The sequence below is a fragment of the Leuresthes tenuis genome, unplaced genomic scaffold (genome assembly GCF_036924035.1).
Source record: "Leuresthes tenuis unplaced genomic scaffold, fLeuTen1.0.hap1 SCAF_18, whole genome shotgun sequence".
NCBI classification, from domain to species: Eukaryota; Metazoa; Chordata; class Actinopteri; order Atheriniformes; family Atherinopsidae; genus Leuresthes; species Leuresthes tenuis.
Window position 1 is genome coordinate 14,875,072 of NW_027325372.1, and position 14,826 is coordinate 14,889,897.

The window sequence follows — 14,826 nt, forward strand, 5'->3', positions numbered from 1 at the left end:
GGACTAGTTGACTTATTTTAATGCAACAATTAAACAAACAAACAAAAATAAAACAATTGTCCAATTCATAGTCTTGTAACTTTTATTAGGCTCAAGTTAAAGGCGACTATTTTACCTCAGTTGAAATATGCTGGATTTCTGAAACTTTATATATTAGTGTCTTTAATGATTTTCCATCTTAGGAAACATTAGTATGAGAGCCTCTCCTTTGTAGTTCACTCTTAAGAGTTTGGGTCAGGAGTTTCGTGGTAGGAATAAATAAAGAGGTTAGCTTTTGTTTATATAGCTGGCTGAAATCGTGCTCAGTAAAAGAATTAACAGAATCTAAGATTTTTTTTAAAACTGATCATTTATTTTTGATCTGGGTCCATTTTGACATGTAAACACTTACTGGGGTAATGTGTCAATAGAATATTGAACAAGGGAACAGGACCATGTGAGCTAAGCTACAGTTGCCCATCACCCTCTGCATGCTGCAGATTTTTAAATTATAGTTGGCTTAACTTATCCTGACCTGCTGCATGTACATGTCATTTATAACCTCACAGTATAGAACAGCAGCATGATCTAATTTGCAAAAGAATGCACAGAGAGATCCTTTTGGAAAAATTGTTTTTTTTTCAAGATGAGTCCAAATGAATCTGACATGGATCAGATGGTGTAGAGTTTGTGAGGAGAAAGCCTGGGAAAGAATGACAAACCAGAGAGGCCTCGGGATCTGTTAAGCATGGGTGTAAACACTGAAATCTGGAGCACGAACAGAGGAATTTACTTTAAGTGACAGCAGTGGATCATTCAGCAGAATAATGATCCAAAGCACACCATCTGCCAGATGAGAGTATTTTGCCCAGGAGAAGCTCAAAATCTCAGCATAATGGCCCTTCCATTTTAAAGAACATAAGTCATCCCAGCAACTTTACCTCTGCCACTTTTTTTATATAATTTATATTCATTTGATTTGCTTTGGATGACGAGTTCACAACACTATTCCCTAACCTTTAAGTAGGGTTTACAACCAGCATACGTCAATGTGTCAAATAAAAGACAGCAAGTTTCACAAAGTCTTTATCTTTGGTGTGTACCAACTGCTAGAGCAGCTGCTCTTTGAAAAGAGTTTCTCAAAGTCCAAACTTTCCTACACACATGTCTCCACAAACTTGAATAAAACATGTATCACCCGTTAGCTGGAGTGTTTTTTTTATTGAAGAGATTTTCTCAAATAATTAATTGTTTTGAGCAGTAGTCACGTGAAAATAATGCAAGGTGCTTCATCAGGGATACAGTGGTGTGGAAAGACATTTTTGAGCTTTTTCATCTCTTTACTGAAGAAGTGAGACCATTTCGTCACTGGCTGTCAGCAGAGAAGGCATAGCCTGCAAATTAAATGAACCATCTGGGAACAGAGACTGAGGAAAAAATGGTTGAGAGAAGCAGCAAGAAGAGGGTAAGAGTAACTCCAAATCTGCAAGACTGGGTTATTGTCTTAACTCTTGAATGAGGGAAGAGGTAGTGAAAGATAAATATGCTTTTTTTTTGTGGATGTAAAACCAATTACTGTGGTGCTCCCACCACAAGCTTCTTCTCAGACTTGAGACAAATTCACCAACCCCCTGCAGAGCTGTGTTGGATTTCCTCTCGCCTTACCTTTGTAATGGAATCCTGTACTCGACCAAGAAAATCTTGTTCTGACACACACAGATACATGCATTGTCACAGATATTAAAGCCAGACAAGCAATGCATTTGAGACTCATATTTTTGTCAAGACTGTCTCAAATTCACTTGTCAAAGTCTACACTAAACAACATTTAAATGTAAAAGAAAAAACAGAACAGAAGCAAAGAAAACAAGAAAAACAAACAGGACAGTTGGGAAGATGAAGCACATCATGAGCTACAGAAATCCATTCATTTTTGTCAGTCCCTTTTGTGGTTTGTGGAGTATTTAAGTATCTTTTGAGCTCAGTGTTTCTGCTTTCTGCTTCACAGTTTAATGGTTCTGATTCACCTAATCACTGCCTTAAAGGTTGCATTCATACCAGCTTCATGACAGCCCCAAGGCAGGTGTGGATAGTGATTTTTATTTTAGCTCCCATATCAACAGATGAGAGCATGCACTCCGACTGCGTGACACACTTGTATGAAGGTGAAAGCTGTGTGTAGTGGGGTTTTTCAGCATGTACCTTCTTTTTTTTTAAAGTAAGGCAGATGGCAACAAAAAAAATGGTGAGTTTGGTCATTCTATTAATGTCATCATCAACAATTCCCCTTTCACCGTAGTTTCAGTTTGCAGGTAATGTGTCACAGACATTTTTATTTTTTTTATCTTATATGTTATGATCATGGTTTTCTTTAAATCATAGCATAAATGCATGTTATTAAAAGAAAGAAGATGTGGCTACATAAAGGATATATTTATATTGGAAACTGAATGTGGGATATAATTGTATTGGTATGTCGACAGAATTAAATGCCAGTTTTCAGTGCTACTTACCCTTTTACTTTAATGAGTTTTAAAATGTCCTGTGACTCCTCGGTCTTGACTTTTCAAATATCAGCCATGAATTACACAAAACTCTATTTATGGATGTTACCAAAGGCAGCGCTTGGTAAAAGGATAGAAAGGTCGGCAGTGTGAATACACACACGCAGCAATTCTGTGGTGCACCCGTCGGGCAGCTGGCATAAAGCCGGTGTAAGCCTTGTTTCCAGCAGCTGGTAGGTAGCTGTCTTCGGTCAAAATTTGATAATCCCTCCGCGTGCCACATCTGCACCATATAAACTTTCTAAAGCGATGGCATATCAAAAGAGTATTGCCTTGCCCATGGCATGGCCAACGGAGGCAAAATAAATGATCTGTGAATACAGGTTTAAAGACTGTTAATTAAGACATTCAATTTGGTTTGGTCATTTTTACTCTGTAATGAGTCTGTAATGAGATGATATTGATGTTATGTTGAAATTAAGCTTAGACAGATATTCAAAAATTTAACCCATGAGTAATAAGTCAAAGACAATACATGTCATAGGCACTTTCTCTTTCTTTGTCCATGGCAAAAGAAATTCCTAAATTCACCCCTTAGCTTAATAACCAAGTGTTGACCCTCAGAATGCCAGTTGATGCCACAAATATAGTATAATCCATACTGTAACTTAAAAAAGCAATAACATGCGATGGACATTAAATTGTTTAGTGACAGAACTGTTTCTCTTTGATTCTGCCGAGCTTTTTGTGCTTATGAGAAGCCAGTTTCAACCTCTTCCCATCTCATATTCGTGCCCCACTTTCCATGAAAACATCTAGATGTACTTTGAGGATGTGCGAAAAAAAAAAACAGACGAAAGGAACATGAAAGTCTCTATTTATTTCTCACATCATCCTTAAGCTTTGGCAGTGAAGCATTTGCACTTTGTGTCCTTGCTTTATATGCCATTGCTCACATGAACAATTTTTTTTGGAAATCAACGAGAAGAGTCATGTTTGAATATTACTGGACCAAGTGGGACTGATAAAGCCCTGTAAGAATGAACTGTAAATGCCTTATTTTGCAAAATGAAAGGGAGAGGGAGATGTCTGCCAACTTAAAAGATAGTAATTTGCAAATGCTGGCTGCCTCCAGTGAAATGTTTGCCCACTCACAACATAAATTGCCTGTGTGTGGGCTTCCCCTGCACTGCTCATACATGGCTTATTATTGATGGAAAGTTACACACTGCAATTTAATGGCTGCCCACAAATGTTTTGATACTTCACTGAGCATCAGCAATGACACAAGTTCAACTTCAGGGCCATGGCTCGTTGGGTTTTATTGTTTGTTTTTTGTTTGAATAAGCCGTTTCTTATAAAAACCTGGGTTTAAGCTCCAAAGTCTTAGGACATATCCCATAATCCCTTTCCAGACAACTATTTCTGCTAAAATCTCTTCTGATTAATCAGGACTGCATGAGGATGGTCTGATCATATTTGAGTGACAGCAATTAAAATACTTTATTTTAACTGCCGTCGGTTCAGATTCAGAGACAGCTCAATCCTGATTGGTGCGTGTAACTTGAAATAACTCACGCTTTAAAGCATTTAGGAGTCCACAAAATATGAACTCTAAATGTTAGTGAATCAAAACGGCTCCAATATTGTTAGAAAAAACTATTCCTAAGATACTATCATTTAGAAGAAGAAGCCAGTTAAGAAAAATAACAATAAAAAATACAATATTTTAAAAACAAAATAAATTATATATATATATATATATATATATATATATATATATATATATAAAGTGCCTTTAAGTTTGATTACAACTGCAATTCTTTAAGAAGCATATACCTGCCACAACTTGAGTTCAAGTTCACCCCAATTACTAGGAGAACAATACTTACTCATGCAATGTATTCCCCTGAAGAAAGCAGTTTATAGAGCACTGGATGATAAGAAAGGGTAAGAGAGCGAGGAGAATAGAACAATAATGGTCTACAGTTCAGCATCTGCTCATTAATCATTCATAGACAGCCAAGTGGCAGCAGCAGGAAGCACATTGAGATTTCAGGTTATGGTATCAAATCTCAATTTATAAATAGAATAGTTTATGAAGCTATGTGGCATAATACCATCACTCAAACCTTGCTCCTCTTGACTCCCTCTGGGTATTCAGTAGTTGTTTTTTTTTGCATCCAGGGTTTGGCCAGCGTGCAGTAAAGCTATGAAACCATGAAAAAAATAAAATAAAATCTTGAAATGAATTCCGATCTTTCAGATATGATGAAATATAAGTTGAACAACTATTTGTCCTGTGTCCTATCGAAATATATGCTGTTGGTCCTTGGCCAGAGATTTATGTCAAGCTGCATATCCATCCAAACATGCTTGATCACGCGCTCATAAACAAGCTGCTAACAGTTGTTTAACTCAGCGCAGCATCCTCCTCTTTCAATGTCTGCCCCCACACACAGATTGATAAGAACATTTTCTCCCGATCTTATTTGTGATAGCGATGCTTCACTGCCACTCACCTCGATCGTTCAAGGTCAGTCTGTTGACAGATGAAAAATGCCAGAGTCCTCTGAGCTCATCTCATGGCAGAGGTGACGTGAGGTGGATGTCCGATCTTTCCTGCTGCTCGGTCCCAGAGACAGAATGTTGACAGGTGACACCTGCTATTGATTAATGCTCCATGAAACTGCCATACCTAATACGCCTGGCACATACCATATTTTATAACAAATATGCCCTTATAAATGATTTGCTGATGTGACAGGGGATGGAACCGGTTGGCTGTTTCTTGCATCCATGCTTCTGTCTCATTTGATTTACAGCTTTAATTAAAAAGTAATATCCCTTAAAAACATGTATTTTAAAGGATATCCTGCAGACATGTTCGGTTATAAATTCATTTTTACCTTTAAAATGTTGAATCTTGATAAGCATATCAAGCTCAGCATATCTCTACAGCTATGTTTCACATGCCATTGTATCAGGAAGCTTAGTACTGAGGTAGCACACGTTTACTTGCTTTCAGTAATCAGATTTAAGAGAGAGCCTTAAAGTCTTAATCTGAGCTCAAGCTCTTTAACAAATGTTTTCACAAGTAGCATGAGCAACCATTGGCCTATTGATGATTAACCAGAGCCTTATCCTTTAAGTCTGAGCTCTAAAGATCAAACACAATATATTAGATTTTTGATTAATTTTGTGAAAACTGATTTTGGTAGAACAGGTCCCCATGTTCTCACTCTCCTTTCTTTTCTTCTTCATTTAAATGTTTTCAGCCCTTCAACTCGTTTTCTCTTTGTACATCTTGTTCTCATGCACTTGTCTTTGATGTGTGGCTTTGGAAGAGTCAGAGCAGACTGTACAAGGGTATGTTAGAAGAGGAAACATTTTGTGTGTGGGTGAGATGTCTGCGCACGATGGTTTGAAATACCTGGCACAAGTAAATGAATGCCTGCATAGCAGTGATTCACCGGCAGTGCATGTATAATTGAATGCCTTTTTTTTTTCCCAGGGTAATCTAAATGGCAAAGGAAAAGATGAACGCTAGGTTTAGCACCAGTGCGTAACATTGAAATTCTAAACCCTTGTGCAACAATCTTAAAAGCACAGATGCAGGTAAATGGATGTAAACAATATATAGATATGGACAGTGAAATATGTACCTGATGTAAATGACAAAGTCAGAGAGAAATGAAGAGGAGTATATAAACTAGAGCTAAACTATTGACCTAATGCAAGAATAATGGTGGTTGAGGTTTTTTTTTGTTGTTGCAAGGCCGTCAAGCAAGTGTAAACGGTATCAGTCAGCCTGGTAGTGTGGGTGCATGATGGCATTAGCAACAACATGATTGACATGGTAGAGCAGGGGTTACAGCAAGCCATAAGCTGTTAGAGAGGAGGTGACCACCACATCACTTGCCTGTCAAGAAGCTAGTTATTGGACAAAGTATGTGATGATGTGCAGTATCCTGTCACACAGTATGGTAGAGTGCATCATAATGTAGACTGACAGTGCAGCTCTGTTTTTTTCTGCAAAACCCACAAACAAAAATAACATCCTTCACAGCTGAGGCTGGTATTCTTCTCTCAGTATCCATCATCCTTTGAAACGCTGTCGACACCTTCAAAAAAAATATTTTTTACACTTTTAGAGGCTGTTGATAAATCTACACATGGGTAGATTTTAAAACATGAATCAATTAAGCAACTACCTAACCTATTCCAAGGCCGACTGACTTCAAATCCAGCATCCGTGTGGATCCCTAGTGAATATCATACTATTTAACACTTATTTTACATGAGTAAATGTGATTATAGGTCGTATCTAGATTAATGAAGATACAACCCACTGGCACATTATTGTGAGGAAAGTCGCAAAATTATACATGTAATTATATTCTTTAAACCATGTTGCACAGCCTTATGCTGTTGGAGCACAAACATAATGTACTTAAAAGTTCTCAGTTAACATGTGTGCATATGCTGGACTGAAGGTAGAAGAAACTCACAGGACTTTCAAACAGGATATGGAGTTTGAATTGATCTTGATTGCTCTTTTGTTTATTAATTTTGATTTATATTTATCTTGTTTTCTTGTCATTCATTTCCTTTTCGTACTCTGTTTAATTTTGGTTTCGTTCGCTAGTTGATTATGGTACAATATCAAAATGACCTTGTAAGGTCTCCCTTTCCATAAGCTGAGTATAGTTGTTTATCACCAACAGCTATATGATTCTCTCATAGGCTATGTAAATAAGCATGAATACTGTATTTGTACACATGGTGAGCAGCGCCGTCTAAGATTGATAAACTGATGAAGTCATAATGCTTGACAGCTGTTACACCATCCTTCCTGTTTTAGCTTTTTTCTTCCCCATGTTTATTCTGTCTTTGTGTGTGCCAGCCTTCCACTGTGTGTTAACCTCTTTTCTTACCACTCAATTCCTCCTCTATTTACCTTCAATATTCATCTCTTTCTCCCACTTCCATCCTGGTGCTAATGAGTTCTGGATGTTGTCTGTGCAGGGTTTAAAGCTTTTCCCTTACTGCTGCCTCTCCAGCTGCGTGCTCCCATGGTGTGCCAAATGCCTCTCTTGAATATTAAATATACCCCAGGACCACCTCCGTGCTTCCTGATCAACAGCACTACTATTACCTAGCTATTTCTCTGCATGGGGTCTCAGGGCTCTGACAGAATGAATTGGCTTTGAATTTGTTGTGTTGTGAGCAAAAGTAGAGATAATAGGAATGGGTATGTTGGGCTTTTGAAGTTGTTTGTTACTTTCTCTTGGGATTAATAGACCCTTTCTTGTAGTTTTATAACTTGCCGAAGTTGCTTCAGAGCACCCATCATGTATGTGTTATTCTGGGATGCATCCAATGAAGAACTCGCACAAGGATGGCTTTATTTAGCCTTTGTCCTCTACAACGGGGTCTATTCAGTGAGAAATTCATAAAACTTAATCATATGAATTGTACCTCTTTTTGGGAATCAACTGAATCAATGCTGTAGTATAATTTTGAACTGGATATATGTTTTCACCCAAAGCACTGGCACTAGCACTGAAAATCCAATCCTGCCAACTCTTTGCTGGACCCTATTTGAGGCGTTGAGGACAGGGTTATGCAAACCAATCAGACCGAACAAATCTTGCAACCAGCTCCTTTCTAGCAACTCCTTTCTGCGTGACATACCCAGTTTTTGTGCAAGTCTGTATGTGTTTGTGTGTTTTACTTTGTGATTAGTCAGTGATGTAAGTGCTCTGTAAAGACCACTGCAAGATGAGCAGCTAATTACCTATCATTCTTTTCTTTTATCTCACTTCTTTTTGGCTGCTTCATTATTCAAAGGCCAACCACACACTTAGCACCAGCAGATCCAATTGAGAGGAAATCCCTCTTGGACCAATCAATGCTATTAGATCTGTCATCGTGATTAGACACAGTCATGCATCTTTCTTATGTCTCCTGCGTGTGCGAGGAAAGCCTGTAAAACTGTTATTTATGAATCCCTGATAAACAATCCCATGCCAGATCTGGAAGGCATACAGAGGAGAAATGCAAATAAAGAGACGGAGTGAATGTTGGTAATAAGTGCTTTGACAATTACTGCTCAAAAGGAGCTTTGTTCTTTTGAGACTGTGTTAGACAGTAATCACGCTCGCACCAAATAATTCTGAACAATATACCTCAAAATACAAAAACTTATCAAATGGACTATTCATTTTCCTGACCTATATTTTAGTCACATAAACATAAAACGATTAGCACAAGCCTTTGTTTTTCTAAATATCATCAACCACGATCTCCTGACTAAATGTTTATCATCACATTTACAAAATGTATTCGTATATAGCCTTAGTTTGTCTAATACTATCAATACTAATGCTAATTGGCAAAGCGATAGCCTACTAACATGCTAATTTAAGAACCTTTGCAATGAAATTTCATTGGAAATGTTGTGAGATTTGCGTTCTTGGCGTGTGACAATTCTGCAATTGTGACTATTTCATTTTTTGCACAGTTGTGCCTAAAGTCAGGCTAACGGGGGTTCCTTGCAGTATAGCTTGTAGTAAGTGCTTAACAGTGACCAAATTCAGAAAACCAAAAGGTTCAAAATCACTAAATTTGACACAAAGCAAACCAAAGAAAAGCAATGCCTCAGGAGGGACAGGAAAGCTGAACAAACAGCAAACATTAATCGCTAAGCACATTAATTAACTGAGCAAGATGGTGGTTTGGTGCTTTCAAGCAAGCAAGATCTGGAAAAACTTGATTAACATGTGACACAAACAATGAGGCAGACTATTCAGCAGAAACTATAGCTTAAATATATCCCTGGACAGCTTTGTGACAGCTGCAAATTTGAAAGCCCTACGAAAATTCAATTAGTGACAAACACAAAGTGTTTGAAATGTAATCCTTTCTATCAGCTATGTGTCATTAAATCAGAAACAAAAACCCTTTTCACTCAACTACCCAGTGAATCAACAGTAAGCATCCCATCTCGCTGTACCTCTTATTCTCTATTCGGATTCCCTTGCGCCGTGTTTCATCGATGCATGAACATAAAACTGGCTTGATTGTGTCTTGAATAAGTTCAAACTGAGAAGCAGCAAAGCTTTTGTGCTCACTTCAAAGAGACGGTGATAAGCAGCTGCGTGTACAGAATTTCTAAATAGATCGCCATTGCGATGGCATCAGTGATTGACCTCAGGTCTTTGGAAAAACATTGTGGCTCAGAAGGGCCAGACAGATCCTCCTCGGTGTTACTGAGGTTCTCGGTGACCTTGTAGTGAGATGAGAGGGAGGAAGCTTCCCAGCGTCTATTGCTGTATTTTTAATAACAGCTGACAAGGAAGGTTACTGTAGTCTGAGTGAGATCTGAGAGAAATTTGGCCAGTGTAGTGTGTTTTGTGTTTGTGTGTTGATGTGTGTGCTTTAACCTGTAAGTGATCCTTGTGTACATGCCCACTCCGTGTGTAAATCTGTCACTAAAGCAGGCTTTCCACAAAAAAACATCTTGTTTGAGCTGATCGCCTTTAAACTCCCTTACATAAGCTGCTACCCCATGAAATTTGTGATATCATGGAACTATTTTTGACAATTTTCCTGAAAAAGGCTGTTCAGAGTCACAGACTAGTATATTCTTTAAATAATGCATTAGATCACCCACACATCTTACCTGACTTTTAATACACTGTCCATCAGCTAGCTTGGACTGACCTATAGAGACGAATGAGACTCACTGAGATATCGGTGGAATAAAGGTTTTATCTTTGAAAACTTAAGCCCTGCAAAACAGCCGGCCTGGATTCAGTGCCCAAGCGAGACCCATTTTGTCTCTGTCCTAGATTTCTCTTTGACATCAAAGACATGGAAAAAAATATGCTTGCCTAATTTCATTATTTTAAGATTACATTCCTATGTCTGTTTTTGTTCATCAAAAAAGAACCTATGATCACCAAATCAACTGATTGATAATGTATGACATCTTTAAACGTTGCCATTGTTTTTTTACTCACTCGCTCGCCTTATGTATTTGTTATTAAATCCTCGGGGGTGACTTGGTTTACTTGCAATATGAAAACATTGATATGCAAATTCAGCCATCAACACAATGGCTGAAAATGTGTGCTTTGAATCTGCAGAGTATCGCCTAAACTCTCAGAGGCATGAAGAGACGATTCGAATGTTCTTTGTAAAATGCTGGACAAACCACTTCTGATGCATGTGCTGTGAGGAACTGATGAAATGAGTGGCTACTGCAGGCTAGAGGAGAAGTCGGCACAAGATAGTTGGGGGGGAAAAAAGTCAAAGCCAAGCCGAGCGACCATCTGCAGCTCTCAGACAACAGTGAGTTTTCAGCCCAGAGCCGAGTGAGCCTCGGGCCACATGGACCTCAAGAGTTACAAAGGGCTGTGAGCTTCAGAATAAATGAGGCAGGCCGTGTCATCAGGTGGCGGGCATGGTCATATTTGCATATTTTGTTACCTGCCTTTGCACCATTGGCTTTGCAATGGCAATGTTGCAAGTGTATAGGCCAGTCTTTCCCAGACCTGGTCAATGGTCCCCCCCACACTCTGTTTTACATGTTTGCAGAGCCATGAGAACCGTCTTTAGTGAGGTTTCTCTACCCATCCACAACTGGAGCTGCAACTAAAACGTTTGTTTAATACCTTTAAATTTTTGGTACTTTTTTCCAAATTTTTTTCCAATTATTTTGTAGTGTCTTGTATCACTCTCTATTCTGTTGAGTCATTTGTGGTTATGTTGTAACTATTTTGAATGTTTATGAAATTTTAAATCACTGATTTTATTTATTTATGTATTCATTTATCTTTTATCTTTTTTTTTTTTTTTTTAAATGAATGTTTAAGCTGATGTTAGCAAATAGAGACGGGTTTTACTGGGGGGAATACTGTTGAGGATCTTCTGACCAAAAGATCTCTCTTCATTGATTTGAGAATCTCACTAGTGCTCATTAGAAAACCATCAAGACATCTCATCACCCGGTGTGGGTGTGCCACGGTGGAATAAGCTAAACAGAGATTAAGGCAATACTGGAAAGACCCCTTGAAACCCTTTAAGACTCGTGGGTGATATTGGATTTAGCAGTGGTGGCACGATAAGGCCTTTCTTCCTGCATAATTGATGGCTGTAATCCATGTGTTGTTTTAAAAACCTGTCTTGTAGATGTGTGAACACAAACCCCCATGGGTCTGTGCAGAGAGTAGTGATTTTCTGGACCAAAATTAGGGTTTCCCACTGACTGGGTGAAGATTGGTATAATTGGGATCTGCTAAAATGGTTTGGCTCCTTATGTAGATGTTAACGTGGGTGTATTAAAAGGCAGGTTTGCAATATCAGTACTTCTACATAATGTAGAGCCAGTACTAAAAGTATTTAACCACCCATTTTAATGAAGCATTTAATGAGGATTTCTTCATTTTTAAGTTGGTCTCTGTAAGAAACAAAATACTAGCATTTGTTTTATATGGAATGATAAGTCAGGGTAAACTGTATTATCAAACACTGACATACTATCATAGATATCATATAAGGCGCTGTTTGACTTTATTACTCTACTTTCATCATTTAAAAAAGTTACTCATATTTTTTTTCCAATCATCATTCAAGCTACAGTTTGTATCCTTACGTTGTCAGTTCCTCACCTCTCTCACCATCTTTGTACCTTTTTCAGCGGTGATGAGGTTTGAACATGTCTACAGTTTTACCAGCTGTACTGCGATTAATGACGAGTGACAATGTCCAGAAGAAGATGGAGGTTTAATGAGAAGATCAACTTTATTCCTAAAGTGAGGAGGCATATGAACCCCTCAAGGCTTTGGTGTGCTTATAGGAAATCTAAGGGTGTATTTTATGGTCTCAATCTGAAGTACAATATCCTTGTGCTGATTGCTATCATGAATCACAAGTTTTGCTTAATCTCTACAAAGTATGTAATTAACCCTGCACTGATTCATATCGCTCATTAAATTAACACAGATAGGACAGTGAAAATAGGGCACGGCGCCTTATTATTCCAGCTCAGCTGCTAATGACTAAACACTGAGTATCTTTAAAACATCTGCTCTGAGTGCTATTTCTGTTTCTCTTTCATGTTTCTTGAAGGTGTGTGTGCCTTTTTTATTTTCTTTAAAAAAAAAGAAAGATTTCTAAAATAACATGGCTATAGTGTTGTGATTCTGCAAATATAAAAATCACATTTTGCCAGTAAGCTGACTTACTGGGAATAAATGTAGAGAGTTAAATTAAACGATGCCGATTGTTAAATTGCTCAGACTTGTTAAAATTAATCTTAAATGTTTGAATAATCTTTGAAAATGATTGTAGTTACACTTGAGGTTGGTGGCTTTTCTGTGTTTTTTTTTTTTTTTTACAGAGAGAAGGCTTTATATGTTTTTGAGTGGCTACTATAAAGTGGAAAAGCATTTACAGACCTTCTCAGTTTGTATTCAGGGAGGATTTATGCCTCGATAGCGCTTAAAATTTTCAGTTCATTAGCTTGTTAAACCTCTGAAAGTTTTGTGCAGTCTCTCTTACCGTGGACTTGAATTGATTTACAGAAGATGTGCTTCAGATTTGCTTAGGTTGCAGCAGTTGAGTTGAGTAATATGTGTCTGTAAAATTGCAATTAGTGTTTTAGGTTCATCACTTTTTATGCTTGTTTAAGAGTGTGTATGTGTATATCTGAGTAATCTGAGAAATTTGTATATTTACATATGAAGAGCAGAAATGCTTTTAACTTACCAACCAAGTAATGAATCAAAGTGTTCAGCTTATTTTCTATTGCCATCAAAACATACACAAACGCACAGGAACAGGGATCCATAAACCTATACTGTACTACCAGAGTCACACACACACACACACACACACACACAAAGGCAGCCTGAAAGGCAACACACATGGGTCCATAGGTCATCTATTTCTCCAGATTTTTACAGATCTATTTACACTATAAAGGTGCTGTTTGCTGACATTTGAACTAAAATGAAAGCAGTAATTTATTATCACACTTAGAATGAATGTCTGTGCATGTTTGTCACAGACGGATTTGCATGGTTTAATCCCTGAACTGATGAAGCCACAAAGCGAGGGCAGTCCTGTTTATTAACACATTATGTACCAGTACTTCCAAAAACACAGACACTACAAGTTAAACCAGTATAGTCTGCAGTTTGTTGCAACAGTTTGTTGCCAGGATTTTTACGACTGTCGTATTTACCCTGAACAGAAGTGTTCTAGTCTAACTGTGTTTCTTTATTTTCTTTCATTACAGCTGTCATTTGCAGCGACAACCCCAGTTCTGGCAGACAAGAAAAAGTATCCCAACTTCTTCCGCACTGTCCCATCTGACAATGCTGTGAACCCAGCTGTTGTCAAGTTTCTCAACTTCTACAACTGGAGCCGCGTGGGGACTCTCACACAGGACGTTCAGAGGTTCTCTGAGGTCAGTTCTTTATTTTCATTCTTTAAATGCTCCATTCTTTTTCTTACATAAACAATGGCAACAGTATCGACATCAGTAGGGATGTTATTTTTTTTCAAACTCGGAATATTGTATGCAAGATCCCAACACTATCCTTCAAACAACTTTAGGCCGATTAACATAGAACCTGTAGGTTGAGAAAAACACTGGAAACACTGTGTGTTTTCTATTTTAAAGCTATATTCAATATTATTTTTATCCAATGACCTCACCACCGATAACCCTGAGGATGAAGTGCTGCTATTTGTTTCCTGCTTCTAACTAAAACATGTCTGTGTAGATTCAGTCATCCATGTCATGGTAATCCTAAAGACTTGAGGAGAAAGAAATTGAACCAACTGCAGACACAACAATACCCCACCAAAGCCCCTAGACGAAAATTGTCTCTCTCTAAGGAAGCAGTCCGGTGTTGTGAGGAGTGCAGTCGGAGGAGACTAAATAACCACTCTGCAGATGCTTGCCTTAGCACAGCAGGTCCAGATTATCAGGTCAGACCTTAGTCTTTGTGCAACATAAGGCAGGTGCACATCTTTTTTGTTAATCTTGAATAGATTATGGTCAAGGAGGACAAGATGGTTAACGGTAGCACTGAAGAAGGTCATCCTTGTCACAATGGAATGACAATTTCCCGTTGAACAGAGGTGACGGCCTTCAACATCACCTGTTTTTTACTTACAGTGCAATTCAGTGCTGACATCCTTCCCCTGGTGGTTTTACCTCAATTTGCACCTTGACTAATGTTGTAATGTTGTGCTAACATGTTACAAGAAGGTCCCACATGCAACCTCAACATGCTTATGAATTCATATGAAGGGCTGGTTGGGT

The 14,826-nt window shown here is 38.2% G+C and overlaps 2 protein-coding genes across 2 annotated transcripts in view; both read left to right on the top strand.

Moving 5' to 3' along the window:
• Positions 1-14,826, top strand: part of poc1bl (POC1 centriolar protein homolog B (Chlamydomonas), like) — a 253,257-nt gene that overhangs the window by 117,223 nt on the left and 121,208 nt on the right. The window lies entirely within an intron of this gene.
• The window catches only part of gabbr2 (gamma-aminobutyric acid (GABA) B receptor, 2), a 166,649-nt gene that overhangs the window by 67,885 nt on the left and 83,938 nt on the right, over positions 1-14,826 (top strand). The window contains exon 3 of the mRNA XM_072370897.1: positions 13,792-13,962. Within this exon, the coding sequence (XP_072226998.1) occupies positions 13,792-13,962 (171 nt within the window). The remainder of the gene's footprint in view (positions 1-13,791; positions 13,963-14,826) is intronic.